Here is a 24,920-nt window from a genome sequence, read left to right as displayed (position 1 = left end):
TCGACCCGGTTGGACTATTGTCTCCTGTAATATTCTCATTCAAATATTTTTTGAAATTACTCTGGCTATCCAACCTTGATTGGGATGAGCCGCTTGATGAAGACTTGACTAGTCAGTGAAATCGTATTTCTAGTACAATGCTGACTCTCTCAAATGTTCAAATTCCTTGTCATATTGACACTACATATGTCAATATCTCATTGATAGGATTTGCCGACACATCTGAAAAGGGTTACAGTGCTGTCTGCTATATTCATATTGCATCAAGTGATCAATTCATATCGATGAATTTCATTATGTCAAAAACACGAGTCGCTCCTGTGAAAACACATACTATTCCTAGATTGGAATTATGTGGAGCTCTACTACTGTCAAAGTTGTATAAAGTTATTATACCTCTATTTGGAAAAAGTATCTCCAATGTAAGCCTGTGCTCTGACGCAAAGTTGGTGTTGAACTGGCTAAAAACGCCAGCTTACAAGCTCAAGACTTATATAAGCAATCGAGTTACACAAATACTCGAATTAACCTCTCCAGAAAACTGGTTTCATGTACCTACAGAATCGAACCCAGCTGATTTAGCCTCAAGAGGGCTTGCTGCACAAGATATTGTTGAAAACTCACTCTGGTGGAACGGACCTCCATCTTACCATGTCCAATTCAAGATTTTGCCAATCTCAAGGGTCGACAAAATTGTCGATGAGTCTGAACTGAAGCCACCAGTGGCAATTCTCACTACTACTGTAGTAAATAAACCACACGCTCTTGAATGTTTCGAGAAATACTTCAATATACACAAGGCAACACGTGCATTTGCCAATGTGTTGCGATTCATAGAAAATTGTAAGCTGAAAAAAGTAACAGAGATAATCTTCACGTCGGACCTCGCACAACTCAGTCACTAGTGACTCGCAAATATTGGATTATATCAGCGCGCAACCTCACAAGGAGCAGATTGCATCATTGTGTCCATTGTACTCGCATGCGAGCTCAACCTCAGCAGCCAATCATGTCGGATCTTCCCCATTTTCGTGTGAACGCCTCATCTGTATTCGTCCATGTAGGAGTTGACTTCGCTGGCCCCTTCAATACAAAGTGCAGCTCACTCAAGAAACCGAGAGTGTATAAGGGCTATCTTGCATTGTTCATATGCTTAGCGGTGAAAGCTGTTCATTTGGAATATGTATCGGAGCTGACCACTGAATCGTTTCTTGCCGCTTTCGATAGATTCGCATCCCGTAGAGGCCTACCTTCTCACGTATACTCTGACAACGGATTGAACTTCGTTGGAGCTGCTAATAAATTATCAGATATCTCGAAATTCTTGGCTGACAGTAAGACTGACATTTTTAATGCTCTTGTACAACGTGAAGTAACCTGGCACTTCAATTCACCTAGCACACCCAATTTCGGCGGTATTTGGGAAGCAAATATTAAATCAGCGAAAACACTGTTGAAAATTCAAATTGGTGATAATCCAATGACAATGGAGGAGTATTTCACAGTGTTCTCTCGTATTGAATCAATTATGAATAGTCGTCCTCTATTGGAGCGTTCACAGGACCCCAACGAGACTTCACTTCTGCTGACACCCGGTCACTTTCTTATCGGCCGACCGTTGCTACAAGCTGTGGAGATCCCGCTGGATACTACCACCCACGTACGGCAGCGATGGACTCATCTACGCCGAATTGTGCAGACGTTTTGGAATCGATGGAGTACAGAATATCTACATACGCTTATGCAGCGAAACAAGTGGAAGACCCCCTCAGAACCCTTGAAAGTGGGTCACATAGTGCTTATCAAGAATACGAGTACCGCGCCCACATTGTGGCCTCTAGGCATAGTCGAACAAATATTTCCCGGACAAGACCAAGTAGTAAGAGTGGCATTGATTCGCACCGCCTGCGGCCACCTCACGCGACCTCTTACAAACCTGTAAACAAACTCATAGTGTTGCCAATAGCTTGATTTGGCACCCTCTCTCTGAGAGACATTTTTTGTAAATAGAGACTGAATATTATGTGTTCACCGCTTATGTGTAAAACTCATCGTAATTAATCATGTGCATCGTCTCTTCATCAAGTTTGTGCAATACTTCGTGTGTTACCTCTCATGTGCTACAGTTTCAAAATTATTAAACTCATGCATCGTTTGGTGGGCGGAATGTTAAGAATACTCGAGAGATAAGAAGTAGAGAATTGTTCATGCAGTTCCCCTTCCCCCGCTTCACCCTCATTGCTGTTGGAGAAGAAGGCTTCTCCCTCCACAACCTCAGTCTTCAGCACTCGGCTGACCCATAAACATCTCTCGTAAGTATAGCTGAGAAGCTCTCTTTTTTGTTACTTTCACACAGCTCATATCATACATGCTAACCAGTCCTAAATTCTCGGTCCTCCTAGCTCTCATAGAATTACCAATGGCAATAAGTTGTACATCCGGATACCTGAACTCCTTACCCCTCGCTCATACATAGTACTTCGGTCTACATCATCTCTCAAATTATTTCTGTATCTGGTCGAATATTGGTGAAATATTTATCCTGTATTAAATTCATTTATGTGTTTTTTAAAAGCAGATTGTTTCCACAATATATAGGCTAGGGAGTGAGAGAATTCCAAGTTTTTCTAAGTAGGGCCTACAACTAGTTCGGATTGACTCTCCTATCATCACTCTCAATGCCCACTTCTGTAGTCTAAACACCTCCACTACAATGTTAGAATTACCCCAAAAAATAATTCCATAGTTCAGAAGGGAGTGAAACAGGACGAAATACACACTTTTAAGAGCCATCTAATCCAGAGAAGCAGAGAAGCCTTTAGGTTTCTGAGAATGAAAATTGCTGAATTAAGTTTGGTTTTCAGGCATTCCAGATGTGGTTTCCATGAAAGATCAGAGTCAATCACCACTCCAAGAACTCCTTACTACTACCAGTTTATTGAAAAACCTGGCCGGAAACCAATTTGATCAGATGACAGTAAACCTATTCGATTTAAATACATACAGAATCTATATTATTGCCTTCAATTTCCAAGCTAGAAGCTACCCCCTTTAGTAGTTCGAAAAGGTATTTCTTTGGTTTTTTTATGATTCAGAATTAACAGATTAGCAGCTAACCATTTTTGTAATTTAATAACTGCTGCTTTGCTCTCCAGTACGGCATTGACAGTGGACTATTGCTTTCTAGTATAATACTAACATCGTCTGCATAAAAAACACTTTTTGCTGGTTCAAGGTATGAAGGTAAGTCATTTATATAGAGAACAAAAAGAAGGGGACCGAGTACTGATCCCTGGGGGACCCCGCTTCTCGTTTTCATCCAATTAGAATGATACTCATAGCAGTAAATGACAACCTGCTGGTACCTGTAGTCGAAATATGAAAAGAACCATCTAAGGACAGCGCCATCAAAACCATACAGTTGCAGCTTTTTCATCATGATCTCAACATTAACAAGGTCAAAAGCTTTGGAGAGATTAGCTATCAAACCATATACTTTTAGATTTTTACCAACAGAGGATACTATTTCATCTACAATAATTTGAAATATTAAAACAGTCACATGATTTTTTATTTTGCAAGGATTTAATTATTATTTTTAATTCTCCGCAACTACCCAAGGTTTTTTTTTTAATTGAAAACGTCTGTGTACTTCCATGATTCATATTAAATACTGAACGATAATCATTTATACTATTTTTTTCCAGGAGTTCATTTGTATTTTTAGTAGAGCATCAATAAAATAATTGTTCAGTATGTCAGCAGCCTCTTTTCCAGTTTTTAAATTCCCCATATTATGCACGGTTTTTTGCTGATTTAGACCTAACCAAATTCCAGATAGCTCTAGCTTGATTTAATGATTTTTTATGTAAGTAGTAGCAGCCATTTTTTCAGCTGCTTCCAAAACTTTTTTAAATATGCTTTTGTAAATTCTGTAATAAATTTCTATGCTGAAGTATCTTAAACCTGTATTCGTATTGTAATATTACATTTTTTCTTGATTAAAATCGAATCTTCAATTCGAGATCTATACTTGATAGTAAATATCAGAGTAATCGATATGCGGACAACTTTTAACTGAGAATTTATCGTAAATAATTGTGTTGCACATTCCATGGTATCACCGAAACAGAGTTAACAGAATTAACAGATCATTATAAATATAGAGGATAAATAAATTTAAAATAACAGTTTCGAAATAAAGTTTTATTGAGAACAAATGTAAAATGTAAATTCTAAACTTGTAATTTATATTTTTTTGGAATTTAATATCGATGACGTGTTCATAACGTTGTCACTGGTTTGAGGTGTGGCTTTGCTCTGTACTTGGTAGCCCTTCTCTAAAAAATGATGGCTGGCTATGATGTTCTAATTTTGTGCTCTCTGAATATTTTTCTGTTTAATTGAAATTTATAATGTTTTAATTTGAGTTTTGAACAGTTTTATGGTGTTCTAATTTTGTATAATTTGATTTGTGTGTCTACAAGCCTATAGCCATTGTTTTCAACTATATAAATGGATAAGTATTTTAGCTTGTAATGATGCTATATGTTTAAGTGTATAAGGTATTGTTTTGTGGATTTGTGTTGTATATTGCCAAAATTCTTATGAAGATTATAAGTTGGTTTGCTCTGATAACTGGATTTCTTATTCATAAGCAATAGATCCATTCATAATTTATCAAGAATCTACCATTTTGGAGCCGATAACTTCCTTTAGGTTAATAGGTGAGAAATGCTATCCAACCTATTTAGGATAAATTGGTAGCACGGCAGTATTTATATATATGAGAGAGTCACTTAGAGATAGGGTTTTAATTAGACAACTCAGAGTTTTCATTCTATCACTTGATATTCTAATGCCAGGAGTAATCCAGGGAATACGCTCATTCTTTCTTGCACTGCTTACTGACTTCTCTGGAACTGAGCTATTACAATGGTTAATATAGATACTAATAAAATTATCAAACATATCATCAACATTACTACAATCATATACGGAATGCCAGGTCTCTTTAGCAAGTCCATCATTCAGAGCACTAATCTTTGGTAGATCAATAACACGATACATTTTTCTTTCCCAAAGTTTGGCTTATCATATTTTCCAGAATTAAATTTTGGTTTCTCAACTCTGAACTTGACGCTAATTCCCTCATGATCCGTGAAGGAACAGGAAATTATTTCACTGGAACACAGAGTTGGAGTATAATTGGATATAATAAAATCAATTTCTGTGGCTGTTACTCTTGCAATACGTGTCGGGCCATCTGACAATTTATTCAATTTGAATGTTAACAATAGATACTTAAATATATTTTTATTTTCATCTTCTCCACAAAAATCGACATTGAAGTCACCGGAAAGGCAAACCAATTTCCCCCTCTCTCTCATGACTCTAGAAAGAACCAACCTGAGAAGCTCAATGAATACTTCAAATCTGAATTTGGGGCTCGATAAATGTTCAAGAATACAATTCTTTGAGACATCATATTCAATTTGAGCTCTACTGCCGAGATTTCGAAATTACTTTCTTCTGCCAATGATATGAGATCTTCTCTACTCTTAGAATATTTAACGGATTCTTCTCGTGTAAAATATACAAAAACCTCCTTGAATTTTTTTTTCTGCAATATTGTGACTCAAGTCTGTAACCAGGCAATGATAAAACGTCTAATTCACACTCAGTAAGCCAGTGCTCCGTCAAACACAAGACATCAATATTTGAATTCTTATTTGACAGAAGTATTTCAAAATCTAGTTTAGCATTCGAGAGGCCCTGATAACCTACATGGAAAACTTCACAGCCTATAAAAAATCGCTATTTGCCAGTATTGGAATATCTCTACCTTCCTGTATCATGCTTGTATCTTCAATTTCATGAGTACTCCTGGTTTTAGAACTGCCTATTAGATGCTCTCTAATCAATTTTCTGAGTTTTGGCTTGCCTCTATTCTTATTCAAATGCAACCCATGGCGAGTATAGTCAGCTATTTCAAAATTTGAGAGTTCAAGTATTCCCAAGTCATTAATATGAGAAATCCGTTCAGTCAGCCATTTATTCAATTTTCCAACATTCACATTCATGAGTGATCTATCGTATTGATAGGGAACAGTCGAAATTGATACCCTGGTTTTCTTAGACGTCTCTATATGATTGGTTGCAGATCCAGTTCAGTGGGCTGTACTGGGTGACACACTACATCATTTGTTCCCGCAATCACTACAACTTTGTCTTCAAAATGAAAATCTTTGGTTAATTTACCTATGTCATGTGTGACTGTCTTGAAATCACCTCCTGGTCTTGCAACTACTGTTACTTCAAAGCCGTCATTCTCGAATTCGTGATTCAAATCCCAGCCTAGACCTGGTCCATGACTATCTGCTAACACTAACACTCTTTTTTACGTTTCATTTTTCGTGCTCTTTCTTTTATCCGTTTATTAGTACTACTTGTCATGACTGTCATTTTTTCATAATCATTTAGGATGTCGAATGAGTTTTTTGCTACAGGAATGGGAGAGATTAATGTATTATTTTATATCGTATCACCTGGCATATAAAAATTCTTTAGATCCTGGAGCTCAATTTCTATAGTCTACATTTCTTCTCACTTTTCAGGGCAGTGTTTTCAACTTCCAAAACCTCTATACTAACTTTCATTTGATCTAATATAGTACTATTTTCCATCAACTTCTTATCTGTTTCAATAGCATGTTCTATTGCATCATTCCATTGCTGTTTCAAAGTTGCTATTTTATCCATCAAGTCTCTGATTTTCTTTCGCAGTGATAACAACGTCAAGTATTCATTGTTACGCATAGCACTAGAAAACGAATATGCTGGAAAACTCGTATTTATAGGGGTGCTGCACGAGTTGGTTTTATTTAGGACTTCAGGATCAGCTGATGCTATCACTTCAAAATTGTCAACAGGTGAACTAATAGATTCGTCAAAAGCAGCAACATTATTATCATGAACAGTCGTTTCATTCAGCGATAACGAGCTAATCAGCTACTGAAAAATCAGTAGTCAATGAATCAGGGGCTTTCGGTAAATGATCATGTTTCAATTTATCACTAGTCAAGAAAAGAAAATCCGGATTTGTTTTCAAAGAAATACCACAAGATTTATTTAGACATCGCCAAACTATAGTACTTCCATCGGGTGATGTTCTATCCATTCTGAATTTATAATTCTGATATAAAACTGCAGGATTTGATGCACACTACCTACTAGTAGTGGTTTGTTTCAACTTCATAGTTGAACGTATTACAAATCAATACTATAGAGAATAGGCTATCGAATTTATCAACCAGTTAATATTCTACAGAAAAATAAGGAAAGTTTTTTTACATTAAAAGTAGGGGGGAACCAATTAAATACACTAATTAAGAACCAATATGTATGTTAGGCTATTTACCAACAGTTTTGTTATTATGGGATTATCACTTTAAATATATTTTCAACTTGAAAATTAATTCATTTAATATTTAACCAATTTATAAATTATTTAATTTTTGTGTCTGTAACTAACCCAAGAAAGATACTTTGAGATATGAGATTTGACAGGAAATTGTTATTTCCAGGAAATAAATGGCCTATTATAATATTAAGTTTATTGATCAATTATATTTTTAATTTGAATTAGACACATTCCGATCAATATCAATCGAAGGTACTTGAAAACTTTAACAGTCTACTTATTTAAAATAGCTATATTAAAAAAACAGGCATAAAAAACAAAATAGACCACCCCTATCGGTCGTGCCCCGTCCAGCTCCGGGCCAAAAGCGACTTCGCAAGATGCAATGCAATTACAATAACTTTTTACAAAGCAGCTCACCAAGAGCGGATCTATTTCGGCCTGATTAAAGAGAGAGAAAAATATTAAGAGGTGTAATGAAAACCAAATTAAGAAGATGATGATTCACTATTGATGATGACTGTGATCAGTTGATTTGGAATTTGTAATGATTTAATTAAGCTTCAAGAAAAGAAGCGAAGGAACTATGAATCTAAGTACAGTAATTGTTGCCGATTACGTTAATCAACTGAAATTTGAATTGAATAAAAACTATAAGAATCTTTACGATTTAGGACAAGATAGAATTATAATTGAATTGTTAATTATATTTAGAATTGATTCAAGGGTTTGTTAAAAAGTAGTAATAATCGAAGAAAAAACTATTTCAATATAATTATTTTTATGAGTTTGATAGAATTAGAAATGAAGTAGAAAAGTCATTAATTAGAAATTAATATTTAATTAAAATAGATAATAATTCAAATATAATATGATTACAACTAGAAGTTAATAGGTTAGAATCTACTTGACTATCTACAGCAAACTTCTAAAAGCAAGGGAAAGATCGAAACAGTTATCTTATCTGAGCTGCAACCCCGAGCACAACCGTCCGCTATCACGGCTCACCACTAAATCAAATGTTTTTTTTTCATGTTCAATAAATACCTCTGACATGGATTACATGACAGAGAAACAAAATAACCAACTGCAATCAGTTTTTTAATTGGATGCTGAGGTTATAATGTTTCTCGATAATCAATAAAAGTTTTTTATTGTGCATATAGAATTGTCTGCAGTAATGTAGTCATTTCTGCAATGAAAACATAGATCTAAGCCAAAAATCGAACTTAAACCAACAAAATATTGTTGTAACAAGAAAAAATCTCTCCTGGAATCTTAATTTGAAAATTACATCTTCAGATAGAACATTGAGTGATGAAGAAAATATAAGAATGTCACGGTTATGTAACATTTTATTCAGAAAAAATGCCAGACATTCAATAACATTCAAAATAGGTGATTTCCAGCTCCAACTAAGACGGAACTGAGGATCAAGAATCAAGGAACACGTAAATTCTAATAATGCAATGAAAAATCGAGATTATAAGTTTTTTAATGTCACAGAATAACATCAAGCATGAAGTATTTGAAATAAAATTAAATTAAAATTCCCTGCATTACTTTGATTCATCCTCAGTATCATATCATATACTAAGGCCAATATTGGCTGGCTCCATTTGTTTTCCAATTCAATTTCTTTAATTTTAGCTATAAAATTACAAACAACACAATTATGATGAAGTTAAAAATAGATACATATGGTGCTGAACCATAGTCCTCTTAATAGCCCTTTCAAGGTGGGATGACAAATTAACAATGTTCAAAACTTTCTATAAGATCATATTCATAGATGGAAATAAATTAGAAATTGCATTTGTTCAAATGCTAATTAATTAATAATTATTATTAAAAGAAAATCCTGATTAAATGCTGTAAATCACCCCGAAGACTTCCGCTACTGCAAATCTTGACAAATATGCTATCCAAGGATTGTCAGTTTGGTGTAAGGGTAAGCATCCCTGACTGGCAATTGGGAGGTACCGGGTTCGATTCCCGGGTTGGCAAATAATTTTTGAATAGTAGCGCTCATCGAATTTCCATCCGTCAATATTTGCAGTAGCAGAAGGCTTCGGGGTGATTTACAGCATTTAATTAGGATTTTCGTTTAATAATAATTATTATGTTCATACTATGGCACATCTAGCATAATTTGAAACTTTTGCTCCAGCCTACAATATTGGTATCAATATATTATTTTATTTATCCACAGTATATTTACGTGAAAAAAATCAAGATTAAGAGAAGACTAAATAAATTGAAAAAGAATTATCTAATATTGTTTAAAAATTCTACTATTAATGACAAATATCTCTCCCTACATCATTTAAATTTGTACTTTAGTTGAATCTCTTAAAACGGGACTCAATCATAAATAAATCAAACAGAGAACAATTTTTTTCTAAACAGAGCTTTTATTGTTCTCTAAATAGAAACACCAATGAATCATTTTCTGTCTATCTTATGAATAATTCATATCAGAGTAACTCACCCACCTAACATCAACATTATTTCACTGTGAGTTTTTAAGTTCAGGAATGGGAATTGGGAATTCAAACTATTATTATTTAAAGATCAATAATGCGATCATTCGCCCCAGACCGCAATACCTTAGATATCAGACATTCAAGAGGAAGCGGAGGTTTGATTATGCTAGAAACTGCTAAAATGACAATTCTGCAATTTGAAATATGGCATTTTCAGTCACTCATTGGCCATAAAAGGGCCTAAACTTAAAAAAGCAAGACTGTGAAGATTCAAAGCATGAAAGTTGCCAATTTTGAAATTAGTTATTTGAACTGAAAACAGGCTTCAAACATTGTGTGCTTTTTGAAATTTGGAATTGTATCTTAATTGAATTCTCTTTTCTCTACTGTTTCAATTTATTTTTTGTTGCCAGTTATTCATAACTAAAAAATCGAATTCACTCATGTTGAACTTGAAACTCCACATTTTCAGCATATTAGTTACCTGCTTATCTCAAATGACTATTAGTTACAAAAGTATTATTGGTTCCATTGAATTTATCAGCCAATTCATCAAAATTATAACCGTTACCATACTTCAATAACATGTGTTACAGAGACCTCTTAGGCCAGTTTCACACGGCAGAGACCTCGCTCCTGGAATATCATATTACGGAAGATCATATTTCATATTTTGCAGCTCTCCTGTACTTTCACATGGGGATCTTACGAATAAGCCGACAGATCTAACAACTACGCCGACGTTTGCTCAAAGTATGACCCATCACTTTTTCTCAAAGTCTAACTTCCTTAAAAATATAGATAGAAGATTTCTGATTTCGGATTTGGATTAAGCAACCCCAAATTCTTTAAAGCTTAAGTCCCATTTTCGAAAATATCCGAAAACAAGGAAGTTATGGCTGTTTTAAATAAAGCTTTCTATTATCATATAATTATACGGTAAAAACGAACAGGTACTGTACTATATACAGTGCGTAAGTACTGTAGCTATTATAATACAACTTACACTGTATTCTTGTAGGAAATTTTTTGGAATATTTATCTTGATTTCTGTAAAATACCCAAAAATAAGGGAGTAAGATAACTTAGAAAAACCAACACTTTCCTTCCGATTGACAAAACAGATTAAAAATTATTCTAAGACATATTATCTCTTGAACTAAAAACGTGTAACAGATATCCAGATCACAGTTCAAACTATCAAGCTTTTCATAAATTTTATTTGTCTCCCCATGGCAGTAGGTTTGTGCCCAACGTTTTCACTTGAACATCTCTATGACAATTATTAAATTATGAATTAGATGAATTAGTTTAGAATGGAATAGGCAGTACATTCCTTTGATGTCTAACAAAATTGTTGGAGTCGAGACGTTGATAGAGACGGTTGTTGTTCTTTCCGTTCTTATCTGCTGTAGTGTTCTGTTTTCGCCGGTCGTTTCTGTGCTATATTGAATGAAGTGCTAACTGTTTTTGTTGCTTGCACTCTAATTACGTGAGGAACTTGCCATAAAAAATTCGTAACCAGTTTCATTATTTATTCTGCTTCTCTCTCTTGAACTGTCGTACTACTAATCTATTTCTGAATAACTTTAATATCTTAAAGAACTGCAATATAATGGGTGCTTGTGGAATCTGTAATGAGAACATTGCTCGTAATGAGAAAATTAAAATAGATTGTGGCCAGTGTAAACATATTTTCCATGCTAGTTGTGTAGGTTTGACGGATGTGGAGCTGCAGGTAATTGGTAAAACTAATCCATGGACTTGTATGAAGTGCATCAAAGCTAAAAGACTGAGTCGTTCATTGACGGATGGAGATATAGTGGTTGGACCCGCGTTTTCCAATGCTGTATTCGAGGAGAGTAGTGACGTGCTTACTATGGACAAGGTGAGGAGCTTGCTTAATGAGAGTATGAGTGATCTACTGCAGAAAATTGATGAACGTTTTAATAGCAATCTTTCACCCATTCGCGCTGATATTAATGCAAATAGTGCGTTACTCAAGGAACTTCGTGATACTATCAAGTCTCAAAAAGAAACTATAAAGTCTCTTGAGTTGAAAAATGCTCATCTTGAATCTAAACTGGATAAGGTGACTACTGAACTGGATGAACTAACTACTGAAATGGATGATTATCAGCAGTATTCACGTAGGAACTGCGTTGAAATATTTGGGGTTCCGGAGGTGAAAGATGAGGATGTTTCTAAAATATTAGTGGATGTCGGTAAATCAATTAACTTCAATAAGGATATGGAGGCTGCTGTTATCAACTGTCATAGACTAAAGAAGAGGAACAACATGTCTACAGCGGGTATTATTGTGAAATTCTTGAAACCTAAGGATGCTGAACTGTTTTTGAATTCCAAGAAGAAAAAGGGTGTCCTCACACCAAAGGATATTGGACTTAATGGATCAAACAGTATTTTCGTAAACGCTTCGTTGACAGCAAAAAGACGAGTTCTCTTTGGCAAGGCTAAGCTTCTACTGAAGAGTGGCGTTATCAAGTACCTGTGGGTTGATCGTAGTGGCCGTGTGAAGGTTCGAGTTGTGGAGGGTGGACCAGTATCAGTTGTTCGTACTGATAGCGACCTGAATGCTCTCTCCACTGCTGGAGACTAAAACTTAGTAAATAAACTGTGCTAGAGACTTTTTATTTAAACTTTACTTTTTTGATTCATTTTTTTTTTTTTTTTTTAGTTTTTTTTAGTTTTACTCTACATTGTAACTTTCCTTCCAATCATATTTATATTTTGTGTTCGTGTGTGAGTAGTGTGAATGAGAGTTTAATTTTTCAGTTTGTTTGTGAATTTTTCGCATTTTTCTTACCAGCTAATTTCTCAGTATAATAATGGGATGATGATAGTTTCTTCCTGCTAGTTATCTTATCGTAGTTGGAATAGGATTCCTTATCTTGAGCTTGGAATTTCGGAGGGCTATCTTATCTCTGAGTGGCTGTTTGTGAATCCGTTGCCTGCCCTTCATTATTATTGCCTTTTATCACTCTTTTCCGCTGCAATACAGCTGGCCTTTTCTTTTCAATTATTGCAATAAATTTTTTCTCATTCCTGTCTCCCTCGTTATTTTAGTTTATGTTTTGGTATGAGCTTGTATGAATGAGATTTGAGTGATTGAGCCTTTGATGAGAATTGAAAGTTAACTGAGTTAGTTTTTGGTTATTATTATTTTTATTCCATATTTATCAATATTTTCTTATTTATTTCTTATTTCCTCTGTATTACCTCTGAACTGGTGTGCAATGTTTACAAAGTTAATGGTTGATAGGCATTTTAATATTATGGCTTGTTTCAAATTTGGTGAGTGCTAAGCACATTTCATGAACTCAACTTCAATTTCCATTATTTTCTCGTTTTGATTATATATTTTCCAACTAATCTCTATACTCTATCTCTTTCTCCCATACTTACAACTTTAGCTCTTGAAACAAGAATTTATTTCTTCGATCTGATTTATTCTCCTGTTATTTTTTTTCAGTCTAACGCTAATAAATATATAGTCTTCTTCTCTTTATAGTGGGACTGTATTACATTGGGTTTCATTGCAGTGATATACTCGCATAGGACTCCTATTTATTACAGTGGATAGAAATTTGTGTTAATGTTGCTGCCAATTGCTTTGTTGCTTTGTTGAGGACTTCACTATATAATTCTATTCTCGTAGCTATGATGGATGAGCTTAATATATATTATCAGAATGTACGTGGATTACGAACCAAATTATCTGATTTCAGTCTCAATCTGCTGAATAGTACTTTCCACGTAATTGTATTGACTGAGACATGGCTGCACGATGGAATTGGTGACATGGAACTGTTCGATGATAGGTATGCAGTTTTCAGGAGAGATAGACAGGGCGGAAGGGGAGGGGGAGTCTTGGTGGCGGTCCATAGGTCATTACAAGCAGAATGTTGTCAAGACATGTGTGACGTCAGTGTTGAGAGTATGTGGGTGAAAATTACTCACAATAAAAGATCTTTATACCTGAATGCTCTTTATTTCCCACCATCCTCACCCATCAATGTCTATAAAATGTATTTTGAGTTCATTGAACCCTTCTCAAATGTAATGGATGATTGTATGATTTTGGGCGATTTTAATATACCTGAAATTGGTGGTACGGATTACGATCTTGTAGCGGGCTCAATGGTAGCACAGAATTTGGCTCGTTTCATGAACTTCATGGACTTGAACTCTTATAACTCCATACTCAATTCTAATGATCGTACCTTGGATCTGGCTTTAAGTACTTTTCCTCTTACAGTCCAACATGCGGATGCTGCTTTTGTCAATGAGGATAATCATCATCCAGCTCTTGAAATATGTTTTCCCACTATGTCGTCACATGCTGTAAATACTGACGATTCAGATGAGTATTATGATTTCAAACGTGGAGATTATTATGGATTGTATTGTCGTATTAGGGATATAAATTGGGATCTATTTTATTCTTGTACTGACGTTGATGGTGCGGTTGATGTATTCTACAGCAATTTGTTCGACTGTCTTGATCGGTCTATTCCTAAACGGAAGAAATCAAAAGTCAAGAGTAAATATCCTTATTGGTTTACAACTGAGATCATTGGCAGCATTAAGCAGAAGAATAAATGTGCCCGGAAAAGGAAATTCTCCAAATACCATGATGAATTGTTCAAGAAATTAAGAGCTGATATCAAGGTGAAAATTCAGAATGCCTACCGCGCTCACTTGGATGGGGTGGAGTTCCAAATGAGAGGAAATGTTAAATCATTCTGGAGATTTGTCAACAGCAGACGTTGTAACGGTTTCTCGGAGAAGGCAATGAAGCTAAATGGTGAGGCATATTTTGATAAGGATATTCCCAATGCATTTGCAGAGTATTTTTCTTCTGTGTATGTAAATGATCCTCCTTGCTCCAATACTGATACTGCTAATGATGGTGGTTCCTTTTTCAACTTGTCCTCTGTTTCAATTGAAGAAATTTCAGCAGCAATTACTAAGTTGAAGCCAAGAGCTTCAATGGGCCCTGATGGTTTACCACCTTTTATAATTAAGGGTTGTGCTACATTGTTATTGGAACAGTTGAAGTTCATCTTTGACATGTCATTGAGGCTTGGTGTTTTTCCATCTTGGTGGAAATTGGCTCGTGTCACTCCAATTTTTAAAAGTGGAAACAGATGTATGATCACTAATTATAGATCCATATCAATATTGAATGCACTAGCCAAAGTTTTTGAGAAAGTACTGTACCAGAATATTTTCAATCATGTACATCCTCTGATTGGTGGTGAGCAGCACGGTTTCATGCCCAGAAAGTCAACAGTAACCAATCTTATGAGGTTTACTAGCATTGTATCGACTGCTTTGGATAATGGTGGCTCAGTGGATGTAATTTACAGCGATATGTCCAAAGCTTTTGACAGGGTGAGTCATAGAATTCTATTAGATAAGCTAGCTAATTTTGGTTTTAGCAAGAACATGCTGTCATTTGTTAGAAGTTACCTTGTTGATAGATTGCAGTATGTGTCAGTGCATGGATCTCATTCAGTTCAGTTCACAAATAGCTCAGGAGTACCCCAGGGCTCAAACCTGGGGCCTTTGTTTTTCTTATTGTTTGTGAATGACTTCCCTGATGTGATCATCAACTCCCACTGTTTAATGTTTGCAGATGATGTCAAGGTATTCAAGGTAATACAAACCACTCAGGACTGTGACTCCCTGCAGGAGGATGTCGATAGGTTGCACATGTGGTGCACTGAAAATGGTTTGCTGCTTAATGCTGGAAAGTGTAGCGTTGTCACATTTACTCATAGGCGGAATCATTTGATATACACTTACAATATTGGCAACTGTCAGCTGCCACGTCGCCAGCAAGTGAAGGACCTGGGAGTTTATTTCGATTCTTCACTGAAATTCAATTATCATGTCGAAAAAACGATTAACAAGGCTAGTCAGAGCTTGGGCTTTATAATGAGAACCTGCAGGGACTTCAGGGGTGTTGAGGCTTTGTTGTGCCTGTATAAGTCACTTGTCAGAAGTGTGCTGGAGTATGGAGCGCCTATCTGGAATCCATACTCTGCAGGTCTCATTATGGACTTGGAAAGGGTACAGAAGAGATTCTTGAGACACTTATACTTTAAGAAATTCAATGTTCCTTGCCCTCTTGGTTTTCCTAGCATGGAGCTCTGCAAAATCTTCAATATTGATCCTCTCAGTGTTAGACGCTCTGTGCTCGATTTGGTGTTCTTGCACAAGCTGCTGAATAACGCTGTTGACGCACCTGAGCTGCTGGCCCAAGTCAATATCTACATTTCTCCAATATCGCGGAGATCTGCCTTCACCCTTGGAGTGAGTTATTGTAGAACATTGAATGGTTTTTTTGCTCCAATGAATCGACTCCCCAGGCTGTTCAATGCGATTGCGGGTGAGGTGGACATTTTTCATCTTTCAGAGAGTAGGTTCCAGCGTAGATCTTGCCTCTGCTTGCCTCGAGGGGAAAAGACGTGACAAAACAAGGTTCCTGGATAGGAGTCACTATGTGAAAGACACGATTTGACTCAATGTACTTCGACAAAAAAACTTGAACACTGTTCAGTGTAGTAGTAGCCTAAGGCTACTTTCACATGATAGGAGACGTGCAACTTGAACACTGAACAGTGTTCACGTTTTTTTGTCAAAGTACATTGAGTCAAATCGTGTCTCTCACATGGTGACTCCTATCCAGGAACCTTTTTTTGTCACGTCTTTTCCCCTCAAGGCAAGCAGAGGCAAGATCTAACAACTACATGCCGATGTTTGCTCAAAGTATGACTCATCACTTTTTCTCAAAGTCTAACTTCCTCAAAAATATAGATAGAAGATTTCTGATTTCGGATTTGGATTCAGCGACCCCAAATTCTTTAAAGCTTAAGTCCCATTTTCGAAAATATCTGAAAACAAGGAATTTATGGCTGTTTTCAATAAAGCTTTCTATTATCATATAATTATACGGTAAAAACCAACAGGTACTGTACTATACAGTACATAAGTACTGTAGCTATTATAATACAACTCAAACTGTATTCGTGTAGGAAATTTGGTAGGTTATTTATCTTGATTTCTGAAAATACCCCAAAATAAGGGAGTAAGATAACTTTGAAAAAGCAAAGTTTTCCTGCCGATTGAAGAAACATTAAAAAAAAACGTGTAACAAATATCAGATCACTATTCAAGCTATCAAGCTTTTCATAAATTTATTTGTCTCCTCATGGCAGAAGGTTTGCGCCCAACGTTTTCACTTAAACATTTCTATGATTAAATTGTGATAGAGAACATTATCGTATTGATCTTCTAAATCCAGTTACATGTACATCGATTTTTGTAAAATTGATTTTTTTATTGTTCCTATGAATTCTAAGAATTCTATGAATTGTTTATACAGGTTCATCACAGGCCAGGCTGGTCTGAGCTATTCATGACTTTTTTTCAGTATGCATTATTAACTCAGCAGTTCTAATACACAGACATCACTACTTGGAATGCCATGACATTTTCTATTCTTTCAATTCCTATTATTACCATAGATCAATTCAGATCAGCACAATGTTTATACTGTATGCTCATAATAGATTTTTCTGATTGTAAAAAGAAATAGTCAATAATTGCTGGGAATTTAAAGTGATATTCAACGATTTGAACCTGATAAATTGGATTGTTGAATGACAATTGAAATTCAGTGAATTTTACTGTACAACATTCCTTTTCCTCCTATTTTATTGGGTGATGAGTGGAGATGATTTATGATTTCATATTTGGATTCATCTTTTCATAGTTCAATATTTTTTTGGAAAACTAGAACTTTTAAAAATTAAAAATGTTTATGTATAAAACTTCTCAGGTGTTCAAAAACTTCTTAAAACCTTTGCCTGTCCCTTTGTGAGGCAGGAGTATTATTATCTTAGTATGTACTATATAATCATATGATAATGGAAAGCTATATTAAAAACAGCTATAACTCCCTTGTTTTCGGGTATTTTTGAAAATGGGACTTATGCTTTAGAGAATTTGGGGTCGCTGAATCCAAATCCGAAATCAGAAATCTTCTATCTAAATTTTTAAGGAAGTTAGACTTTGAGAAAAAGTGATGAGTCATACTTTGACCAAACGTCGGCATAGTTCTTAGATCTGTCGGCTTATTCGTAAGATCCCCATGTGAAAGTACAGGAGAGCTGCAAAATATGAAATATGATCTTCCATAATATGATATTCCAGGAGCAAGGTCTCTGCTGTGTGAAACTGGCCTTACTGGCTAATGAATATATCAGCAGATTTCAAATAAAGTTTGAATTCATATTCATTTAGTAATTCAATTATGCAAAATACATTAACTTTGTTAATTTTATTACTCAATAGTAACTATTCATTAAAATAAGTTGAACGATTTCGAGGACAGATGTTCATTCATTTACTATAATGATGAATTTATCTCAAAATCCTTCAACTGTGAATAATTGGTGAATTTGGAAAGAATTTTAACATTATTTCTAAGGAATATTTTGTACCGGTATGTTTCAACTTGTAGAATGTTAAATTCTGTACTGTTTTGGTACGGGAGTCTCACTTTATAGGGCAGACTGTAGCCTGTAGATCACTTCCTTTTTTATTTACAATTCCCTGTTTATCTACATCTGAGGAAGCGATTAATTTGGCTTCGAGATCGCGCTGATAAGCTACCGATAAGGCTGCATGCGCCTGATACTCCCGTTCTAAGGGTGAACACTTCAAGTGCCGAACTTCTCTAAATGCCATTTATGAATTCCTCTAAATATCATATTTATGAATTCATAAATTACTTTTCGGTGGTTCGAAACCCACCTAAAGCTGTAGGTCCACTAATCTATCATCATCATCATTAGTCTCATTACCCAGACACAAGCCTAGAGCTTGTGGGCATCATCCTCGGTAATAATATCTACTGCTTGAAAAGAGGTAAACGTAGACCACATTCTGGATAGTGTTTTTACAACTCTAAAATAGGCCTACTCTAATTTATTACTAAGGTAACTAAGGTAATGGATGAACAAGACATTGTAAATTACACATGTGATTTATTTGAACCAAGCAGCTAGTTTCAATCCTCAACGCATCATTTTCCGTGGCTGGTGAGTATACACTCTATAAGGAGTCTATGAGTAGGGCTATAGACTGACCAATGATGATGACTGATGATGATGATGGTGATACTTTGAGCATTGAAACTAGCTGCTTGGTTCAAATTAATAATAACACGTGGCACTAACAATGTATTGTTCATTTATCACCTTATATGGAGAAATTCCACAACATTCTTGTTTCTAAAGTAAGTACTAATTTATTACATTGGAATTAAAAGTCAAGTATATAAAGTAGTTTTTTATTTGCACCAGGTCAATTGAAATTACTAGATGTGAATCTATACTGAAACCATTAGTAATATTTCATTTATAGCTGGGTAAATATAGAATATTTATATAGATATATTGGATGATCTTATAAATAAATACTGCGAGAATTTTGAACTGTTTTATTCAATTAACCTACGTTTCCTACAAGACATAGTGCCAATAGTAAAATAATTATAAATGAATTGATAGAGGTACAGCTATAACTTTTTATTTTTGAATGGAGTGAGTGCTCTCTATATTGTTATTGTCTCATACTTGGCTTGTCTTGGAGTTATTGGCATGTCTTTGTCAATAATAAAAAATCGGAGAGTAGTTGTTTGTTGTCTTATGTCTGGTAGCAGATTGCTTTGGTTGAGTGGCCCCTATTCCGTGGGTGGGGGGAAGGGGCCTGGACTATTCTGGATGGCTGCCGAGTCAATTGAGTATCGGCAGGTCTATTTCTGACCCCAAGCTCAAGAAACTTGATTCCATTAGATATCTGGATTTTCAATACATGTTCTATTTTTCTCTCCATGTCAAAATCAATGTAGAAGCTTGTTGAATTCTTTATTTATAGTCCAATAATAAACACTCATATATTGATGTTATTTTGATAAATTTCATCAGTATCGAGTGTTGAAGCTGTAGGCTACAGCAATGGCAATCACCACTATACTAATGAAGGGTGCACTGAACAAGTTCTATGTCCATCACTGTTCCTCAAATAAATTGTTGTAGTAGCTATGATAAGCGTGCTATTTTGGGCTCAACATTTTATATGCTACTCTATATTTTGTGAATTTGAAGTTTTTTCTGTTGTAATTTTCGAAAGATTTATTATCAACCTATCTTAATTTGGAATTGTATGTTTTATATTTATTTGTAATTCCAATACTAATGATTTGGAGTGAAAATTAATATGGACATAGCCTAAATCATATTTGGACTACCGGTATGCCTATATTAAAGACAAAATTAAAAAATAGAAGAAGTTTTGGGCAATAGCTTGTTTTTTTTCACTATCAATATTGTATTTTGTTTGCTCTATCCAATAAACGAATAAATAAATACGAGTAATTTTCAGATTAATAGCTACACAACAGCTGTTGTTTACAGGAAGAATAATCTACTGTCTAATCTGTGTAGTTGAAGTGTTTGACTTCATTTTAAAATTTAAACTGAACTTTTGAAATGGGCGAATCCCCATTATTATAGTTTCCAATGAAACAACTCCAGTTTACTAAAATTTATTGAAGTAGTTTCATAACTTTCACTGCAATATAAAAAATCCACAACGCAAGAACAAAGTAAACACAACTCTATTGAATAAAACAACTTTAAATATTGTCATATCAGCTTATTTATAAAAAAAATTGAGAAATTAGTTTCGGTTCTCATACCATAATCAATCTCTAGTACGGTAAACTCCAGGAATATATGATAATCCAATAGAAAACAAAAATCATTATGAAAAGCATTGAAAATGGAACTTTCCTTCACTTCTCAATGTGACAAATTGAGTTCCTATACATTCATGATTTTTATCACAATCATCAATAACTCTCCCCCCCCCCATAATAAACATTGCCTTTGATATATATATATATAATATATATATATATATATATATATATATATATATATATATGTATATATAAGCTTAGAAAAACTTAGTTTATTGAAACAACCAAATTTATAATCATTGGTTGATTCAATAAACTAAGTTAGGCCTATTTTTTTAGATGAGAGAGAGCTCCAAGAAAACTTGGAGAATAATGCGGTAATAAAAGAAGTACACAATTGCCAAAACTGGATGCCGATGTACTAAATCAACATTTTTTGTAGGTTGGAAAAATTTATGCTGAAGAATTGAAAAAAAAAATAATCCTATCTCAACTGCTGGTAACAAATTCAAGGATTCATGTTTACAGAATTCTAATGAATCGTTTTTCATAACTCCTACAAATGAAAATGAAGTCTATCACTTTGAAATCGTTGAAAACTAACGCAGCTCCAGGTGTTGACAGAATTAACAATAAATGCTTAACAATTATTTGGTCATTTATTGTCAGACCATTGACAATAATAATAAATCGATGTTTTTTGTTGAAGGGTCATTTCCCAGATAGTTTAAAATTAGCAAATAATATTATTCCTTTACATAAAACGGGTGACCCTTCAAATCAAGCAAATTACCGTCCAATCAGTATGTTGAGCAGTTTCTCCAAAATATTTGAAAGATTAATTAAATCCCGTCTAGTTACCTATTTACTAAACCATAATATCATTCATAAACATCAATTTGGTTTTCAATCTAATAAAAGTACAATAGATGCCATTGCTCTTCTAACCCAGACAATTTCTAATAATTTTAATAATAATTTGAAATTAATAGCTATATTCTTAGACCGTGCCAAAGCTTTTGACACTGTCCCACATTCTAAACTTCTAATGAAAATGGAAAAGCTAGGCATTCGTGGAGTACCCCTTCAACTTCTCACCAGCTATCTAAATAATAGATATCAATTCCTCAAAATTGACAATAAAACTAGCTGCAAAAAACTCTCTGATCACAGCCTTCCACAATGTACAGTATTGTCACCGATTCTTTTTATTCTAAACATCAATGATCTTATCAAACTAGAGGTTGAGAATTATGTGACAATCTCTTTCGCGGATGACACGTCATTGTTATTCACTGGAGCAACATGGGAGGAAGCCAAGAATAAATCAGTAACTGGTCTTAAAATGATAAAATCCTGGCTTGATGAACATATTTTGAACTTAAATATAAATAAAAGTAACTTCATGACATTTTCACCAACTGCTGCTGGTCTGCCACATGCTCTAGACAACATAATTATGCATAAACCAGATTGCCCAAATTTAGATTTGACTAATTGCTCATGCTCCAAGTTGAAAAGACAACATGTTAAATATCTTGGCATAATGGTTGACCAACATTTAAGATGGAATGTCCACATAAACACTACTTGTAATAAACTTAAACATTGGATAAGTAAGTTTCGTAATATTAGCCAAGTTAGTGACAAAGAGGTTTAAAAGCTTATATTATATTTTGCCTATATACAATCTTATCTGGGATATGGGATTAGAATTTGGAGTAGATCTTATTCTAATCATACAGATAAAATTTTTGTCATTCAAAAAACCCTAATCAAAGCCATACTAGGAAAGCCTAGACGCTATCCGAGTGAAAATCTTTTTTTTGAATTCAAGGTTCTAACTGTAAGGCAGTTGTATATTAAAATTATCATAACTTATATCAGAGAAAACTCCTATAATTCTGTGCTTATATGTAATTCTGTAATTCTGTACTTGTAATTCTGTGCTTATATGAACAAACATAAAGATCTATTCAATTTGCGTGAATCTACATACAATCTCCGTCCCTCATCCATTACTTTTCAGGTTGCTGACACTAATTTATCTATCTGCAGAAGACAGTTCTCATACATTGTATCAAAACTCATAAATAAAATCCCTCGTCAATTCATCACCAATAAGTTGAGTAAAAAGCTGGTAAGAGATATAAATGAGTGGTTGGCTTCGAATGACATAATAATTTAAATAGTGGCTGCCAAAGCCAAGGAAATTTTCTCTTATTCTCTCCAATATTTATCTTGAGAAACAAAACTTAATTCTATTAGGTCTCCCTCTGCCTTCTCCCCTATCCTTTCTTACTCCTCTTTTCCTTCTTACTCTTTCTTCTTGTTTTTTAGTTTCTTTTAAGTTCAGTAAGTTTCTTTTAAAATTCAGTGATTTTTCTTTCAGTTTTTTATTATTTCCTTTCACTGAATTAATTTATTTCATCTTTTTTTCCTGAAAATTTAAAATATCTAGATTTTTCAAACACTCGGCCTCTGCGCACAGGTTTTTTAACCTAGCGGGGACCTTCCTTATTTTTATTGTATTATTTTGTTTAATACTGTGTATTATTATAATAATGTATTTCTATTTTCTAAGTTTTTTATCTTTTGTTATTATTATTAAGGATAAATAAACAATTTTGATTGATTTGAATGTATTGAGTGAGGGTCAGCTGCGGACTAGTTTATGGGACTATAGTTTAATTTGCCCGCACTAAGAGTGTTAAAAAAGATGAAAAATATTCCCATAGATTTATAGGGAAAATTTTCAGTAACATTCTCACTAAAGATATGAATTTGAATTATTATCATTTTCCTAAGATTTGTCAAGTAGATAGGATTCTAAAATATTATGCTTATATACTATACATTCGAAAAGGACCAGGTACAATGTCCCTGATACTTGTGTGCTACAAATTATAAAAATACAGTATATTAACCTGGGTGTTTACACCAACCTAGAAATAATTTGAATATTCATCGTTATACCTACTCTAGTACGGTACACAGGAAAATTTCCATTATTTTCCATGGAGTTGTTTAATTCACTTCCTGAACACCTCAGGTTAATAATTATGAAGAATGAATTTTTAAACATCTTATTATAGGCTTCTTAGGGCTGACCCCGCTGAGTTGGCTAGTAATATTGTCCAAGTTATATTTGTGAAAATCAGTTAGTGACAATCTACCAAATGGTACTGATAGTGTAAGTAATAGATATGATAAGCCTAAGACACATTTTTTGTTTTCTCTTTACATTCACTTATGATCTGAGACTTATGTAATATCTTCGAATAGGGAGTAATTATTGTGTAATATTATTATTGGTAATATTATCACAATCAAGCTTATATTCTATTAAAACTATTTTCCATGACATTCGATATGTTTTGCACGTCAACCTTTTTCATAATATTAACGTTCATTGTCGTATTGTTTCAGATGGAAGATTATGCTCGATTACCGGTACATAGTAGTCTGGGCGCTGTACGAATATGAATGCCTCATCAATTACTGTGAATAACAACACAACTATGTACAACTTTCCATAAAATCTGTTACAAAATGTCAATTTTGTAGAAATATAGTTCTTTTTTGTTAAATTGTCAGATAGTTCATTCACCTCATCCTTGTAAAGAGCGTATTATTAGCAATTATTACTCAGTAAAACATGTAAGTTTTTCAATAGTTAGAAGAATATAATATTTGGAAAAGGAGGCAAGGATAAACTCTGCCAATTTACTTGCAGTCTTTGATTGATTATTTTTCATAAGCCTGCTATTTCTGTCAACTAACTGAAGCATGAAAGAGGAATCTTGAGAGAGATAAACTGGTGGGGCGAATGTGGCCAAGAAGTTGTAAATATCTATAGCAACTTCCCAAGTCTACTACTATCCTCAAATTTCTATTTTAAAATAACTTCTCGACTTTTTTTAATAACAAGCTTCAAGAATGAGATCGTAACGACTGTAATACACATGACCCAGTAGAAGTTATCGAATATAAAAGTCTGTGACGACTTTGATGATAAATAAGCACGTCATAATCAAGTAGATTTTATGACTTGATTTTTCCACCAGAATTATTAGCGGTCTTAGCTGTCGTAACACTTGCTATTACGGCGTTGTTTATGAATATTATTTCAGCTTATACTTCAGAACAGCATCCTTCTCTCTGGAGTGTATAATAGCCTCAAAATTTATGTGTAGTATTCAATGTTCATGCTA

The 24,920-nt window shown here is 34.3% G+C and overlaps 1 protein-coding gene across 1 annotated transcript; it reads left to right on the top strand.

The window, feature by feature from the left end:
• The first annotated feature begins 879 nt into the window (after positions 1–879).
• Positions 880–24,296, top strand: LOC120354493. Its single transcript, XM_039441775.1, has 3 exons — positions 880–2,312; positions 2,865–3,067; positions 24,136–24,296. The coding sequence occupies exon 1, from the start codon at positions 983–985 to the stop codon at positions 1,940–1,942; it is 960 nt and encodes a 319-aa protein (XP_039297709.1). The 5' UTR covers positions 880–982; the 3' UTR covers positions 1,943–2,312; positions 2,865–3,067; positions 24,136–24,296.
• Positions 24,297–24,920: the final 624 nt, after the last annotated feature.

Source organism: Nilaparvata lugens, chromosome X, assembly GCF_014356525.2.
Source record: "Nilaparvata lugens isolate BPH chromosome X, ASM1435652v1, whole genome shotgun sequence".
In the NCBI taxonomy this organism is placed as follows: domain Eukaryota; kingdom Metazoa; phylum Arthropoda; class Insecta; order Hemiptera; family Delphacidae; genus Nilaparvata; species Nilaparvata lugens.
This window is presented reverse-complemented; position numbering and strand designations above follow the sequence as displayed.